This window comes from Ischnura elegans, chromosome 1 (genome assembly GCF_921293095.1).
Source record: "Ischnura elegans chromosome 1, ioIscEleg1.1, whole genome shotgun sequence".
NCBI classification, from domain to species: Eukaryota; Metazoa; Arthropoda; class Insecta; order Odonata; family Coenagrionidae; genus Ischnura; species Ischnura elegans.
Genome location: NC_060246.1, coordinates 102,582,427 through 102,598,492, shown reverse-complemented (window position 1 = coordinate 102,598,492; position 16,066 = coordinate 102,582,427). Strand labels below are relative to the sequence as shown.

Here is a 16,066-nt window from a genome sequence, read left to right as displayed (position 1 = left end):
GTGGCAGGCACGTACCCAGAAATTTCCTTTGGAGGGGTGCTGGATTGGAATGCGAAAGAATATTCTAATGTTTTGTTCGATGGCCTATTTTAATGTTTTGTTGCCAATTCGCACGCATCGGAAAACCATACGTTTCATCACGTGTACTATAGGTATACAGTCCGTTTGCATAGTGCTGAAAATTAAATCCATCGTTAGTCATGAAATGTAGCAACATTGAAAAATGGAGTGCTTGAGGATTGCTGCACCTATGCTGAGGAGACCACTAGGGATACCCTTTAGGGTAGCGGTCTCCTCAGCATACGTACCGCGGGTAGACGCCGCTAAGGAAAACACTTTTTGGGGGCTGAAGCTCCTCATGCCCCTCCCTGACTACCTGTTTGCGAGGTGTTGTGGGAAAACATCTTTTTGCAAGTAATTGATAACTCTGAGGACTAGCACTGATGAGGTCGTTCACCAATTTTTTAAAAATTATCAATTGCCATAAAGTTTAGAAATAAAGAGTCTGTCACTGATATTATTGGCACTGCTTACTGATTCCATAATAGCCATCTATTTCAGGGTTCTGCAAGAGTTGAGATATTTTTTCAGAATATTTTGACGCATCACCCTTCAGGAGCATGCATATTTAAAAAGATGTCATAACATGTCATCTGATCTGAAATATTTAGCCTTAATGAATGCAGAAAATAACCTAAGGGAAATTAGTGAGTATTATCCAATGGGTGGGCCAAAAAAGCCATTTAATCTTTATATGTTTTATCAAGTGTTTTTATCTCAGATCCTAGGCACAGGCGTGCAAAATAGCATCTCGTGGGCATAAAATTGAAATTGTGCTCAATAAAAAAAATTTCATCACTACTTATGCTGATTTTATAGAATTTTTTACTTTGACTAATTGTAAGTAGAATGAGCTTGTGCACGATTAAAACAATACTATTTATTTTGATAAAGTTCGGACAATAATGAGATTTATATTTCATTTTCCAATAAGTTCCCTAGTCCCTGTGGTTTTTCCGGCGAAAAAAATTGATAAATTAAACCTTTGCTAGGTAGCTTGATGACGTCACGAACGTCTGCCAAACAGGTCAAAGCTTCTCAGATACCCTTCGACCATGCGCATCGGCCTCACTCGGTCAGTTGCTGTTCATACTATTTTGAGAGGTTTTCTCCATGACTGGGCGGTGGTTCCTGAATGAATAAATGAACCAGAACTCTAATGACGTCATCAACTCACAACAAGTGGACAGCAACTTTCTCGTCATTTTATTACGAACATGTGGGAGAAAGGGTGAGTGAGGAAGATTTTTCTTGTGGCGACTTATCCATACCTTTTATCTATTGAAATCTTTCAATGAATTACGATTTCAGGCCTCAGAGAACGATCCCGTTATTTTGATGTCAGCATTAAAAACCATTGGTAACTTTCCCCACAAATTTGATCACTTATCAGACCAAGGTTTCGGCACCATTTGCCATAACTAAGGCTAAAATTATGCATGGATATACCCAAATATACTGGATTCAAGTCTTACACGCTAATATACGCCCGCAATCGTGCTCATTTTCGACTCGTTTCAACGCCTTTGCGTTATCCTGTGGACAATCACTAGTCAGTTAATCTATAAAGGTTACTAAACCGGTTGAAGTGGGTTAACATGAGACATTTCACGTTTTCCCCGGCCAATTCCTCTTCCCTTACTCCATTTTTCAGTTCATATATGCAGTAAAAAGAGAATAGTGAAATATTTATTGTAATTTACCTGTTGGAAAATTACCCACGATCAAGTTAAATAACGCATCGGGTCCAGGACGGCTGCGGCCCGAGTAGGTACAGCAAATTAGTTCGTAAAGAGGGGTGCTTAATAAATTACGAAATAATCAATATGAATAAATTCAAAGAAAATTAATTTTGGAATAATTAATTATTATGTGTCACCGCCCAAAACTAAGCGATGCGTTTTAACGCTTCGGCGTTATTATCAGAAAATTAAAAGGTTGAAGTGATAATTTAAACCTGAGAATAAAAAACATCTGGCTGGTTCAAAACTATTTGTTAAGTAAATATTTTCACCTTGTTACTTCATAAATTGATGGTGTCTTTTATCAACAAAGAGACAGAAAACGTAACATAATTTCGGCGGCATTTCATGACGCATTGAAGAGAAATTCTAAGAGAATCTATTGCTTTTCGGTTCAGTCATTAGAACGGTTTTATTTCATTTTCAAAAATGCATAATCCCTTTCGTAAATGGTTCCATGAGGGACATTGTTCCGTGATAAACGGAAACTCTAGGTGAGCGTTAGTAAAAAGGATAAAGAATCCACCTGTCTGTCACGGCTTTAATCAGTAGCCATTAATCACTTGCCAAATCTCCACGTCATTGGACTCCACGCTTAGTCCTCATTTCTGTGCGTTCTATGCAATTTTAGGGTGGCCCAATTTGAATACTGATAGACCTTGTTATCGAAAAAAATACCACTGATATGTTAAATAATGGTTTTAAAATCTGAAGCCAATAATTGTATCCGAAAGAGAAAGGAATTTAATACAAAAGGGATTGAAGACGGATTTAATTTTTCAGAAATATACAACGAAAAAATTTATAAAAAATCTAACTATCGAAAATGCAAAATTTACGCATAATGACGCATCGTAAGGTACACATCGTAATGAGCGCATTGCTAAGGACTTATTGTAAATATCGCAATCCTGGAACCAGCTAAGCGCAGGTATCGTGCATACGGTTGTTGACTAATTACCGGTTATAGAAATAGGGGCCGTGAAGCATGACAGTCCTTCAGTTCACTTCCTCATTCTACACCAGAAAATTATAAAATACTGATATCATATAATTAAATTCGCACCGAGGCTCAATTTTGTCTAGATAAGGATTGGAATTAAGGCAAACACAACTGTCTCTCAAATGTCGTTTTGTTTATCAGAAAACGAAGGTCTCGTGACAAGTGGTCGGCGCGGGAATACCCCTTCGCAATTCTTCAGCCCCTCCTCCCCCGCTTATCATCTCTCTCTCGCCACTGGCAGGCTTTTGCGCTCTTCCCCCTTCTTTTTTTTCGCGCCATTCTAATGCCCCCGAGCGTCCCTCGTATCTCTCTCCTAGCTTCCCGCCCGCACTCCTCTCTCTCCTCCGAAAGCCCACATCGTGCCAATCCCTTCACACGCTAAGCACTCACACCAACGCTCCCGCTCTCTCTATATAGACGGCCGTCATCGGCGAGACAATTGTCTGTTTGGTTTTGGGCGCTCACAAGTGAAGGCGTGCGTAATAAACAGCGTTTGAAGCGGCCGCGATCGTCGTAGGAAGATTTGGATAGGTTCTTCAGTTGTTTCAAGTAGTCGGTGGCGCCGTCTGTGTCCCTGAGAGATGTCTCCCTTCCAGCAATTTTTCGCCGTGGCTGTGCTCGTCGCGATCGCCGCGAGGTCTACTTTGACGTTCCCAACGATTGAAGGTAAGTCTACTCTGAGGTGCAGTGGCGTAACAAGGCATGGAAAACTTGGAAACACGATCGAGTGGTTCCCAAACCTTACCCCATGAAGCCTCTAAACGTCCTGAGATATAAGCCTTGTTTATTCATTCGAGTTTAGCCAAGAAATATATAAGAGACGGTGATTAGATTCACCAAATTTGCATTTACCCTGATGACGCACAGTTTAGTTTTACGATGTTTATTTCCATTATTGATAACTTCAGGCTTATCTATGTGTTACTATTTCCATTATGGAAGCTAAAAGAATAAAACTTTGTTAGGTTCAGTTTTTGATATACAATAGAACCAAACAAAGTTTTATTACTTTCCATTATTTTTATAATCGTAATACCTACTACATGGATATCTTTCATGTAGTATGGCGATGTATCAAATGGTATATTTTGAAACTACACGTTTTATCGCAGTTCACGAAAATCTGGTACCTCTACCTAAGCCCTAAGCTGCGACGGTCCCAAAAATATTTGTTTTGCGTTTTTATCTCCTTTTCTAATTTTTCTCTACACATTTCTATCCGTGATCGCAACCATGGCAGTAACCTGACCCTTCTAGGGAGCAATCTTTATCCCCAAACTCTGTACATTGTCCTCAGCAGATTCCATTTTAAATGTGGCAGAAGGTCAGTATTCAACGGGGTAAAGTTGTCCCCTATGCATAGCATGAGTTCCCTGAGGCGATATGTACAGATTAGCTTCATGGACCCAAAGGCAGCATATGGTGGAGACTGCGTACTATGACTCAACAATAATGAACCTAGGCACAAAGTGGACGATTGAAAAGGCTGCAGCACACCTGTAATGACAGATGAGCTCAGGCGCCGGTATTTTCGATAGTACCTATCAGTTGGTTATTTATTTGAAATAGCAGAAGGACATATTTGCATGTACAAGATAAACTCTTGGTGAGCGGTATTAGCTATGGCTTAGGGAGTGGGTAGGTGAGCACCAACCAATGGCGTTAAATGCCCAGAGAAGACGCAATTGCATTAAGAGCCAACATATCAATGTTAATCAACTGAACATTATACCATTTCTAACATTCAAATACAAGATAAATTTTACTGCTTCTATAGTCATATTAATGTACATATTCCCAAAGAATGCTAAAATATCTTGATTCCACGCGTGTTAAGTGTTATTTACTCAGTGCTCCAACCAGTAAGGATTGGTGAGGATAAGAGCTCATTCCGTTGTGTGAACATCACATATTCAGGGTATGAGTTCAAGTCCTTACCAGGAGATGATTATTTTGTCCAATTCCATTAGTATCATCTATATCATAGATTCATAAGTCTAATGGATTATTGAAGCAAAATAAATCCGGCCATTACCAAGGGTGATAGAGAGTTGACAATGGATTCACTAGTTGTTAAAAATGGCATTTTACTATGACTTATAAAAGCAGTATATGCATAAAACTTTACTATAATACATATTTATTTAATAGTTTAAGGTGGGTCGCCTTTCACAGCTCTTTATTCACTAATAGCTTAAAACATGAGAGCAAATATCTAAGCTATGAATTCCGTAGGATTTCGTTAAATCTTTGAGTCTCTGTCCCATCCAAAGTACTCATTCCTAAATCTTTACCACATTCATGCGAGTGTGTATTACCAAGAGTTCAATGTACAGGAGGTGTGTTAATTTTTATCAATATGCATTTAACTTTCAGTAGTACTGACAATATTCCAGATTATTGATAAAGCAAGGACAGACAAGTTCTATGAAGAGATTTCTGCATCGTGTTTTCAATATGATTAAAATTTTCTGTCCTGTTTTTTAGCAGTTTCTAGGAATTAAATGAGTCTTGGGGTGAATGAGTTTCATTATGAAATAAGAGTATCTGGAGAAAAATCTTTGGAACATAATTTCTATGGAGTTGTTTTCCTTTTCTCTAGGAACATCTGAGGTTTCTCTAGCGGTAGCTCTCGCCGCCCCAATGAGAGCGTAAGATTTTCTCATCCCAATCCTTCCAAGCATATTCTAACCCTGGAGTCGTCGTCATCTTTCCTTTAATCCTATCCGATCTCCAACCATTTTTGAGCACGCAGAGTTAAAAGTCTGACTTGTGAATCCGGCCTCCTGAGAGTAGTACCCTGCGATGTAAAGGCTTATCTATCTTATAAGCTACGTTTCCCTTCTAGGGCGAGAGAAGCCTTCTAAAATAATGCTGTGCGCTGCTCAAAGGTACTATCACTAAAAATTGGGTAGGTGAAAATTTTAATGCTCGCGATAAGCATCTTCAGTACTTCTAACAGATAGAAAAATATTAGAAAATAAATTTTGTGCTTGATGTATAAATTGAGAAACATTAAGACAGATTTGCGTAATTTACCCAAGATTTTTGAAAAAAAAACCTTCCATTATGTTATTATCTTATTCCCAGTTATTTCATTCAACCGAAAAGTAGAGCTGAGCTTATCCGTAAATAAAAAATACGCAAGCGAGGCATAAATATAGCTTATTGAATCGAGGTAGGGTGGAAAAGGGGAAGAGGATATTGGACTGCGGAGATTGACTCAAACTAGTTAGTTTGTCGGACGTTTAAAACGACGAATTTTGATGGATTTCACGAGCAGATTTCGCTATCTTTATCATGTTAAAAGTGGTTCCTTTACCTTGTTGCTTCTTGCGAGACAGGTCATCATATCTCTGTTAATGTAAATGCGACATATTCGGGCTTTTTCAAAGCGACATCGATGCCTGTTCTATTTATCGGGCTGTGGTTGAACCGCGGGTGAAAAGAAATAACGGTATTTTAAATTTAGAATGCACTCACTTCCCTCATCATTTGAAGAGTATAGAAAATATAGAACCAGGAAGTAATAAAATGCCTTGCTCCCTAGTATAGGATCCTGACATAACATTTTATTTTCGGCCGTCGTAATTAAGTTTCAGTCTACTACGAAACGCTAAACATATCAGCACGCGAAAATGGTATTAATTGTGTTTAAAAAATGATATTGTGTGAATGTGCATCAATAAGAGAAAACAAAATTATGACATGGTTTCTTGAGAAATAATTTCCTCGAAAATTAGTAATTAAATGGCAAATTATTTATTGCAGGGGTAATTCTGAATCGTCATTTAAGATATTTCTTAATAGAAAATAAATCAGAATTCCAATAATCAACATTTATTTACAAAATAGACAAAAACATTTATTATTATACAGATAAATTGACTTTATAAAATCCTTTGCATGCTTTTATTGTGAATATATGTTTTTTAGTTGATAGCATTTAAAGAGTGGTGAAATAATTATTTGCGTGACTTTATTTTAAATTCAGCCGTGATGTAGACAATTTTAGCTGCTAATCAATATACAAAATACACGAGTCACCTAATTTTCAACGATAAAGGTGATAACGTATTTATGAAGGTAGTTAATAATTAAAATGCGATTATTTTTGGAAATAATACATATTTCACACATGCAGCTGTTGTTGAAAATAAATTACTAATGTTTATCATGGAATTCCCATTGCATCAAGTGCGCAAATACTCTAGAAATAAAATGGATCTTTCAACATCCAAATACCTTGAGGGATTGCTAAGTTGCTCAGTCATAATATTTCAATTGATTTTCAGTGATTATTTCTCACTTTATAGAATAAGTTTCCCTAATTCACTACCAAATGACTCTTAAAAAATGAAATCCCAGGCTTTGAAAAAAAGTAGCCTTCTATTACTTGAAAGACAAACCGTATTATTCGTTGACACACAATGAGTAAGAGATAGTGACAGATATCTGAAAAAAGAGGTCAGGCCACTCATAAAAATTGCAAAATGAAGAGGAAACTATAAACTTAACTTTGCATTTTTCATGCTTACTGCAATTTGCTTAACCTAATACAGGTCATCACTATAATACATTATGGTAGAAAAACCAGTTATTAACTAAATTTTCTTGAATTTCCTTAATTAAATCGTCCGTTTTCTCACCTAACCAATTCCATGGTATCAAGGAATGAAAATTCAGTTTGGATGCTATTTCTTTTCTGCTCCATAGTATAAGAAATTATTTTTTTCCGTGACCTTAGTGCAAATACTAAAATGCGTTTATTTTTTGTGACAGCGGCTATTTAGTTTGAAGTTCCATTGTAATAAAATACTTAAAGGAATTACCGAAAAGAATAATAATTTTGAAAAATAGCAATAGAAATTTTTACATTTTTCAAAGTAAAACCGTGGTATAGAAATCGAGGTACCTTTATAAAGTAACCAGTGGGAGAACACCATGTGCGGAAATACCACAGAAAAATATTATTTTATTATTGCGTACTTTCCTATTTGTAACTTAAGAATTAAAATTTCTCCTAATCATAAGGTTATTATAACACACCTGTATTCTGAGATACTTTAGCAAATTTGACCTTTGAGAAACAAAATGCATATAACTTTTTTTTAAACAATTTCAAGCAATGCATCCTTTTCCTGCTGATTGGGACGCAATTTTTATGGCATATGCCTGCTATAAGCTAAGTCCCTTAGGGAGTTGATGCAAATAAGTAGGTCAACCGCCATTCCATAAAATTTAGATCTTTTGCACTAGCTAAAGGTTTTCGATTGGTGAATCCCTTCATATTGGCAAGTATACGTTGAAACTCGTTGGACAAATAAATTATGTTATGCAATATGAAAAGATGATATTATTTTAGTATAGGATACGTTGAGCAGGTGATGGACGATGTCAAAACGAAGAATTATGAAAATATTAGCCAATTGAAGAAAGGAGCAACAAGCTGTTTAAACCTCTCTTCGTGTTGATAACTTTTGATGAAGAATTTGCCGGTTATTCTTACTAGACCGAGTAACAGGATGGGTTGGCCATCAGAATGTTTTCATCTATTTTAATCGGCGTGGTCTTCTGACGCATAACTTATTATCATTTTCACTAAACCATACCTCTAGGGGAGAAAAATGTCGAAGAGATAAAACCGAAACATTTGATTCATGTGACAGCACTGTCTAGAGCCGTCTGCGTACTGGAACAATCCCATTTCTTCTATCGCGTTTGAACCGTATTTTGTCGTCGAGATATTGTTCTCGCCAAGCGTGTTCGGTGCAAACTCACCTCACCTTGCAATTCCTCTCCCAACACTCTCAAAAGCCTTGAGGGGAAAGCTGTCTGCCAGGCCACTAAGCGGCCATGACTTCTAGCCACCGTTTGCCACAACCCACACGAACTCACGAGCCATTACGAGGGGAAAGGAAAAATAAAACAAAAGTGCAAAAAAAAAATGGGAAAAAGAGACAAGAGCGGGTTCCATTAATCTTTCCCCCTTAGCCTCTTTTCCCTTCGAAACAAGTGATTACCGTCTGGTCTGAGTCTCCTTCATTATCTCTCCTTTTATATATTTGCACTTTCTTTGCCCCGACTTCTCTCCCCCTAGGTCTCGTAGGTGGCGGAGGCGGGGAGGGGAGTGGGTGGGGTAAGATTCCCCACCCTCCCTCCTCCTCCCACCCCTCCATTCTTGCATACCACCCGCTCCCTCCCCTCCCTCTTTCCAGTCCTACAGCGGGACGTGGGAGGAACAGTAGTCAAGGTCAAGCAACGCTTTGATCCACTCATGAAAATAGGGGACGATCATCAAGCCATATTAGACTGCGAACTCCCCGCGGTGAAATTGAGCGAGCCGGCAACTAGCGATCGCTGCGATGCTCCACTTAGTAGTTACCGATTCAAATGTCATTCTTACGATCACGTGAAATGTATGCCATCGCGAATATTACAGAAGGGATCCTCAAGTCGACCTCTAAATGTGCTGTCACCCACCGCGGTTTGGGTTTACAGAAGTCGCCACTCCGGACAAATTGATCCGAGTATCACGGGAACATAAGGTATTATTAGGAGCGTCAACCAAAATTTACACTGATGATGATGTGATTTATCAAATTCATAACTCTTTAATGCAATTCCTTGCATTTACAATGATTAAATTGCAATATATTAAAAATATGTGACTCGAATTGCAATCTTCACCGTGCTCCGGATATTTTTGACAGAAGATTAAAATGCGACTGAAGTGGCAACAAAAATCTGCAATCTATAGGATGGGATTGGGCCTCCTCTATGCAGTCCCCTCGTAAATTATCCTAACGTATTTATGGAATTGGTTCCATCTCCATAAGAAAAACAACACATAGTCGGCAGAGCACTTGTCTAAGTATTAAAATGAGGAATATTGGGATCACGTCCGACGCGCTAATAGTAATGATTTTCCATATTATCACTATGTCGATAGAGCCACTGATGACAATTAACTCTGCAACTTCTTCAGGTTACCCACAAAAATTAAAACGCAAGGTTACTGTCGAGAGAGGAGCGCTTCATATTAGTAGGACAAAATATTCGATAGATCCAATGGATCCATTCCCTTTTAAATTATTAGTTAACTTCTTATCTAACAGAGTTTCTAAAGGAAGGCAATCGATCCTAATTTTTTTACACGGTAAATGTCCTCTAGAATTTCCAGGGCGTCTATTCATTTACAATAAAAGCTTTTTTTTAGTTGGGAGATAAAAGAGGAAACAAAAATTATGGTGGGTAACTGCTTCTATGATGCATATCTACCCAGTGGCGCCGACTTCATGGGGCCTGAGGGGGCTCGAGCCCACTCAAAGATTCGTTTGGGGCGGCGGAGCCCCCTCAATGTTTCAAGAAAATAATTAAGTTATATTATGCTTTGTGAAATCACAAAAATATATTGGTAATTTTTATTTCCCATGTTTGACAATAGTTACCTTTTAAAATAAATTCAACAATGTGTTAAAACAAATAATTATAAGGTTAAGCAGGTTAACTGAATCAGGTGGTGTGAATCATGATAGTGTTTCGGTGCTGCGACACACTTTGAATTTAACCTCTTCCCGGGGCAAGACCTCGGATATGGGCCCCCCCAATATGTTTTACAAGTCGGCGCCCCTGTATCCACCTGAGACTAATATTATGTAGTAAATCTTTTTGACGACGCCGCAGTAACCTGAATAGTTCTAAGTATTCAGAAGTTTTGTTTTCAAACTCCATGGCTGTGGGTATTTTACTGAACAAGGAGTTTGGACTTATCTATTGAACAGTTTGTTCGTCTCTTAATTACATGTAGAACATGAAGCGGTTATGTATATATCTCGCCCTTCTCTACAAAATTAGTCAGGAAAGAATATAATCTCGCGTTGTAAAATGATCGGAAATAATTCCTTACATCAACAACGACTAGCAAGAAGGCAAAAGAGTTCCAGTCAATTAAGCGAACTCATGAAAGTGAGTAAAAGTCGATAAGGATTTTCTCTTTTCTGAGCGTGTGGCTTATTATGAAATATGTGCTTTGGAGGATGACAGCGGAAAAGTGTAAAGATAAGCGGTTCTCTTTATCGCTTTTTCAGAGCGACTCCAATTAAAACACGCAGTCATCGAGGGAGAATGTGTGTCACGTAAAGGCAATTTGCCTGTATGTGCGAATTATCACGAAATGCTTCTCTTCTTTCAGAAACCACTAGAGTGGATTAACAATTTAAAAATACACCGAACCCTCTCACCTTCATGTTTACTGGCTGCCAAAATTGATTGAATGATTGAAAGTCTGGATACCAAAGCAGGACAGGACTAGATAATTAGTGTAATTTTTTGACATTTTTTTGCCAGTATCATTTACGATAATAATGCAAAAAAGTGAAGAAGCTAGTTATATGGCCCATCGTGAAAGTCTAAGGATAATTTTTCCATATATTTTTTATGTATTCAATATGTTATTACTTGCGGTACTCGGGACATTTGAAGATGAGGTTGGTAAAACAAGGAATTATGCTGTGGAGTTTGGCATTAGAGCTTATTTGAAATCATTATTGGGAGAATGAAATTTTATCAAGGTTTTTCTATTGAATTCCGCCGAACTCCTCCCAATTTATAGCCTAAGAATGATTCAGGCTATCTAAACGATTTTTTACAAAACTTTTAAAAGTATTTCGCTACTCAAAAAAGGGTTGAAAATCACAATTAACGTGCAGGTAAAACATTGTGTATGTCTTCTTATCTTCGTTCTTTAAAATTCCTCTTCCTCTGTATATATTTATTTTAAAATACTTTTGAGATTGAGGTTTCTTTAAGGTGTAAAGGCGATGTAAATGACTCATGCGAGAAATTGTTAAAGAAATAGGTATTTTGATAGCTCCTATTTTGTGTTTAATTCCCGATTATATTTCCCGATGCTAACATTCGAAATATATGAATGCAATAATTTAGTATAACTAAGGGAAAAAATGATGCTTGAATGGAAAATGCTTAGCTGGTATTCTATCATTTTTTGCGGAAAAACCAAACGCATTGAGTGAACAATGGCATTAAATATTTGAAATAAATATACCCTACTCATTTTTATACCGAACAAAGTATTATTGCAGGAGAAAAAGTTGTGTCCAGAAAGAAAGAAAATTGGAGCGGAAGTGAATCAATATCAAAATCTTTAGCTGTACCTATGCCTGTAAAAACACATTTGCTTTCTCAATTTCACACGATTTCCATTAATTGAGAAAGATATTGTTAAAATAAAAGCAATTACGAGTTGTAAATCTTATGCAAGAGGCATTCTACTCATAACTCGACATTCGACTCATTCGGGCTCGCGCTTAAATTTTCCCACATAAATTAGTCGGCACATTTGCTGACATGCTGGTCTGATTGTCAACGCGAGCTTAACGCTTCGCCCCGCCGTGGATTTATCTGCAGCCTGAATCCCTTAGATCCTTGAGTATTATCACTACGGTTGGAAGATTGCGCCCATCGACCGGACAAGGATTATGCCCATCGATATCGCGGTATCCCTGAGCTATAGCCACCGACTCACGGTGATGGATGCCCGCATAGGCGCGTCGCGGTGCCTGGGGGCTGCAAGGAAATTGCTCATGGGTGCCGACCGCGAGGATAGGGGATTGGTGAGTGGACGAGACGCCGGACACCGCGGGGGTTGATCTGTGCATCATCCCATCGTAAAACGGATGTGTTCACCGGAATTATTTGGAATGATGGGGAATCATTCATATATCTGGAATCGATTCACTAGCACAACATTGAAACCATTCTGTGAACCTTCATGAATTCAGGTAGAAAAATATTATAAATGATTCAATTTTATACATCAACCCTTAACTTTATTGAGTTAAAACAAACCTAATTACGACGAATTTGTCGAAAGGGTCAAATTACACGTCATTTGACTTAAATTTTATGTTGAATCGCAAGGTGAAAATTTTGTTTATTTTCTTATTGGTAGGGATTAATTTCTATCCAATATTCTCCGAGATCGCGACAAACTGTTTCCATAATTAAAGAAATAGAGTCCACAAGAGATATTGCAGACAATTTCAGAACGGATAGAATCTTAAAGAAGCTATACAAATCTCTTATGAATGTATAGCTATCTTTAGTGTCCTTCTGGTTTGAATCTATTTGTTCTAAAAGAATAGACGGCATAGAATAGCTACCTCATGTTCGTGGGCGTACCCAGCGAGGGACAGGAGGGGACAGCTGTCCCCCTAGAAGCAAAAATCGCCAATTTCTTTAAGGAAAATAATATTTTTTCAAGCAAATAATTTGCAAAACTAATAAAGAGCTGTTACAGTTTCCTGAAAATGTTGATTTCATTCACCATTTCCATGCTTAAATCTTACCTTCAACTTGAACAACCATGGCTTGCCCCGCCCTAGTTTTGATCCTGGATACGCCCTTGGTCATGTTTCCCAAAAACTTATTTTATTCTGCCCCTCTTCTTTAACCGCTACCATTATTTACTAGCGCTATCACTGAGTGTAATCTATGAGCTGATAAAAAAGGTTTATATAGATTCCACCACGAGGACATGGCGATCGCACACACATGTCTTTATTCTCCGATGTTTTTATTTTTTAAGCACAAAATAAGGGCAAATCACCGTCATTCTATATTAACATCTTTCATATTTTTCTCCTGCGCTATCAAAATTACATTTGTTCCCTACTTTTAACTTTAATAGCATTTTCATATTCAGAATAAGCGTACTGTCTATTCATAACCTTCTATAATCTATAACCTTTTTCCCTCATTGAGTAATTTAAACCCTCGAGCAACCTATGTGGCGTTAAAGTTAATTTTTGCGATCAAAATTAAGTATCAGCTTAACAATACATTAATAATCACTTTGTCTTTTCAACAGTTCATTCTTTACACTCTATCATTAAAGAAGGCGAAACCTAAGAAGCCACTCACAAATGAATGGGCCGATCCTTGTCACCTGAGAATGAAAAACTTTAAAATCAAAGGCGCTAAATGCATTCATAAGTAAATTACTCTCATCTCGACTCATTCATGAAAATAAAAACCGTTTTCTTTCTCCCTACCCATTTTATTTGACGCCCATTCCATTTTTTCCTGTCTTCTTCAATGATTCCGGAGCACTAACCAAGATGAGCTTGTAGCGGAGGGAACAAAAAATTACGACTGTACAAACGAGCGTTCACGCTGCATTTCGCGCTCAAGACGGTACGTAAGGACATGATGGTCGGTACTTGGGGAAGCGAAAACGAGGCAGGAGAGGGGAAGGGGACCGGATACAGCAAAAACCCTCATCAAAGTCCGGTCATGTGGTCGGCGTAGACCGGTAGCAGCAAAATCCCCTTACCCTCTCCATCCCTGTCCCCCTCGGGACGCCTTTTGGAGCCAGCCCCTCGCCCCCTCCAGGCTATTTATCCCTCGCATTCCCCTCCCCTTAACCCTATCCCTCTATCTTATCTCCCACCACCAGAGATATACTCACTCCTTTCGCTACGCCCCGCCATTCTTCAGCGTGCACCAAACCCACACCTACGTATTCCACGCCTCCCGAGCTTCGGTGTTGTGAGTTGTGAGGTAGTTTCGTCCTCTTTCCTCCACCCCTATTGCTATCCACCCCATCTCTCGACCCAACCCCCACTCTCTCTCTCACTCCCATCCTCCCGCCTCAATCTTTCTAAGGTTACAGCTCGTTAGTCGGGTGTAAGTTCGCGGGTCATAGGTTCTGGCTTGTAGCCATTTTTATGGCTTGGGTAGGTGGTTTACAGCCGCACTTACGGTCCAGAGGGGTGCCTGGCGCTCGCTGTCTGCTAGAAAGAGGCATTTTCTTATTCATCCCCCTCGTCTCTTTTTACTCATTTTTATTTTCCGTGACGGGTGGCTGGTCCGCGAGTTTCATTTCGTAGTCCCATAGCCCTTTTGAGGCCCCGGGTACCTGCCTACCCTCCGCCGATTATCAGATCTTCGCGAACACACTTCCCACCAACGTAGTCTTTTGAGGTCGTGAGTATTAAGGTATTCGCTTTCGTTGGGTTTTATTTTTTTTCTCCTGGCGGCGTAATTTATTTCCCGGCGCAAGCGGGAGGGGCGAAGTCCTGTTCTGTTCTTTTGGGGGATGGAGGGCTCAGTGGTGGCTGCGAGATAATGCGCTTGAAGGGGACTCGGGATGTTCGTTTTATTGAATGATATCCAAAATAAAAGTTAAATAGTGGCGTGGGTGTATCTTTGAGTTCTATTCGTGGAATTTGATCCCAACCTACGCTCGTTGCCACACTAATATATTCTTGAAGTCATCCCTAGAATTGATAACGGAATTTATCATGAGGGGCCATCTAAATTTGCCGGTAAAAATATACTTCGAAGTAAACTTCCCCAAGCCTACATCTACTAATATAACCTCAAGTGCATCTAATACTCAGATCGAATATATTATTGCTCTACAATAGCTCCCAAAAATCATAAAAATATTCCATACATTTCCTTGATGTCATTAAAATATTTTGCAAAACTATGATCAGGCTATCATTTCCATTGTACTTTACGTGACAAAATACTGTATTTAACAATTTAACCTCCACACTTATAAGTACCTGACCAATAAAGTTATGTCAGAACCAAATCACTCTTCTTTGTAAGGAGGTTGCTTAAATCCTAAGTAAAAAAAATTCTAACCATAAGTCACCTGAATGATCGGCAATCCAATTATTTCACTTTCCAAAAGTTTTTGCGACTTACATAAACTTTGTTTTATAATTTAACTTCATTGATTATTTTAGCTTATAATTAATGTAAAAAATTATTTAAGTTAACTTTGCAATTGCTTGGTGCACTAGATCTTACTAATCCTTTGAGTTGAGAAATAATTGACTTTATTTTTCCGGATAATGGAAATTGTTAAGTTTATCCGAGTAGTAATAATTAGAAAGAAAAGAAATTTTACTTCTACACGCTGTGCTAGGAATTTTAACTTGAAAATCTTATCTAAATAATGTGAAACATCAACATTTTTATTTTTTGTTTTTATAATTGAAAGGATGAATTTTTGGATTTTTCGTTGTATCCTATATTCCTGGGCCAATTTGCTATCGCAGTTCATTTATTTCAACGCACTTTTATCAATAACGATTACATGAAATGTGTTAAGCGTTCTAGTTAGGGCTGAAACATGATAGCAGCGAGGGAGAAAACAGGAAGCCAGCAGCTGATTTGGCCACAAGCATTTTCAGGCTTAACAGTTATTGAGACGGGCTTTCTC

The 16,066-nt window shown here is 38.3% G+C and overlaps 1 protein-coding gene across 1 annotated transcript in view; it reads left to right on the top strand.

The window, feature by feature from the left end:
• The first annotated feature begins 3,150 nt into the window (after window positions 1-3,150).
• The window catches only part of LOC124153396 (U-scoloptoxin(19)-Tl1a), a 31,432-nt gene continuing 18,516 nt past the window's right edge, over window positions 3,151-16,066 (top strand). Inside the window, exon 1 of the mRNA XM_046526527.1 lies at window positions 3,151-3,471. Coding sequence (XP_046382483.1) covers window positions 3,387-3,471 — 85 coding nt within the window. The 5' untranslated portion in view covers window positions 3,151-3,386. The remainder of the gene's footprint in view (window positions 3,472-16,066) is intronic.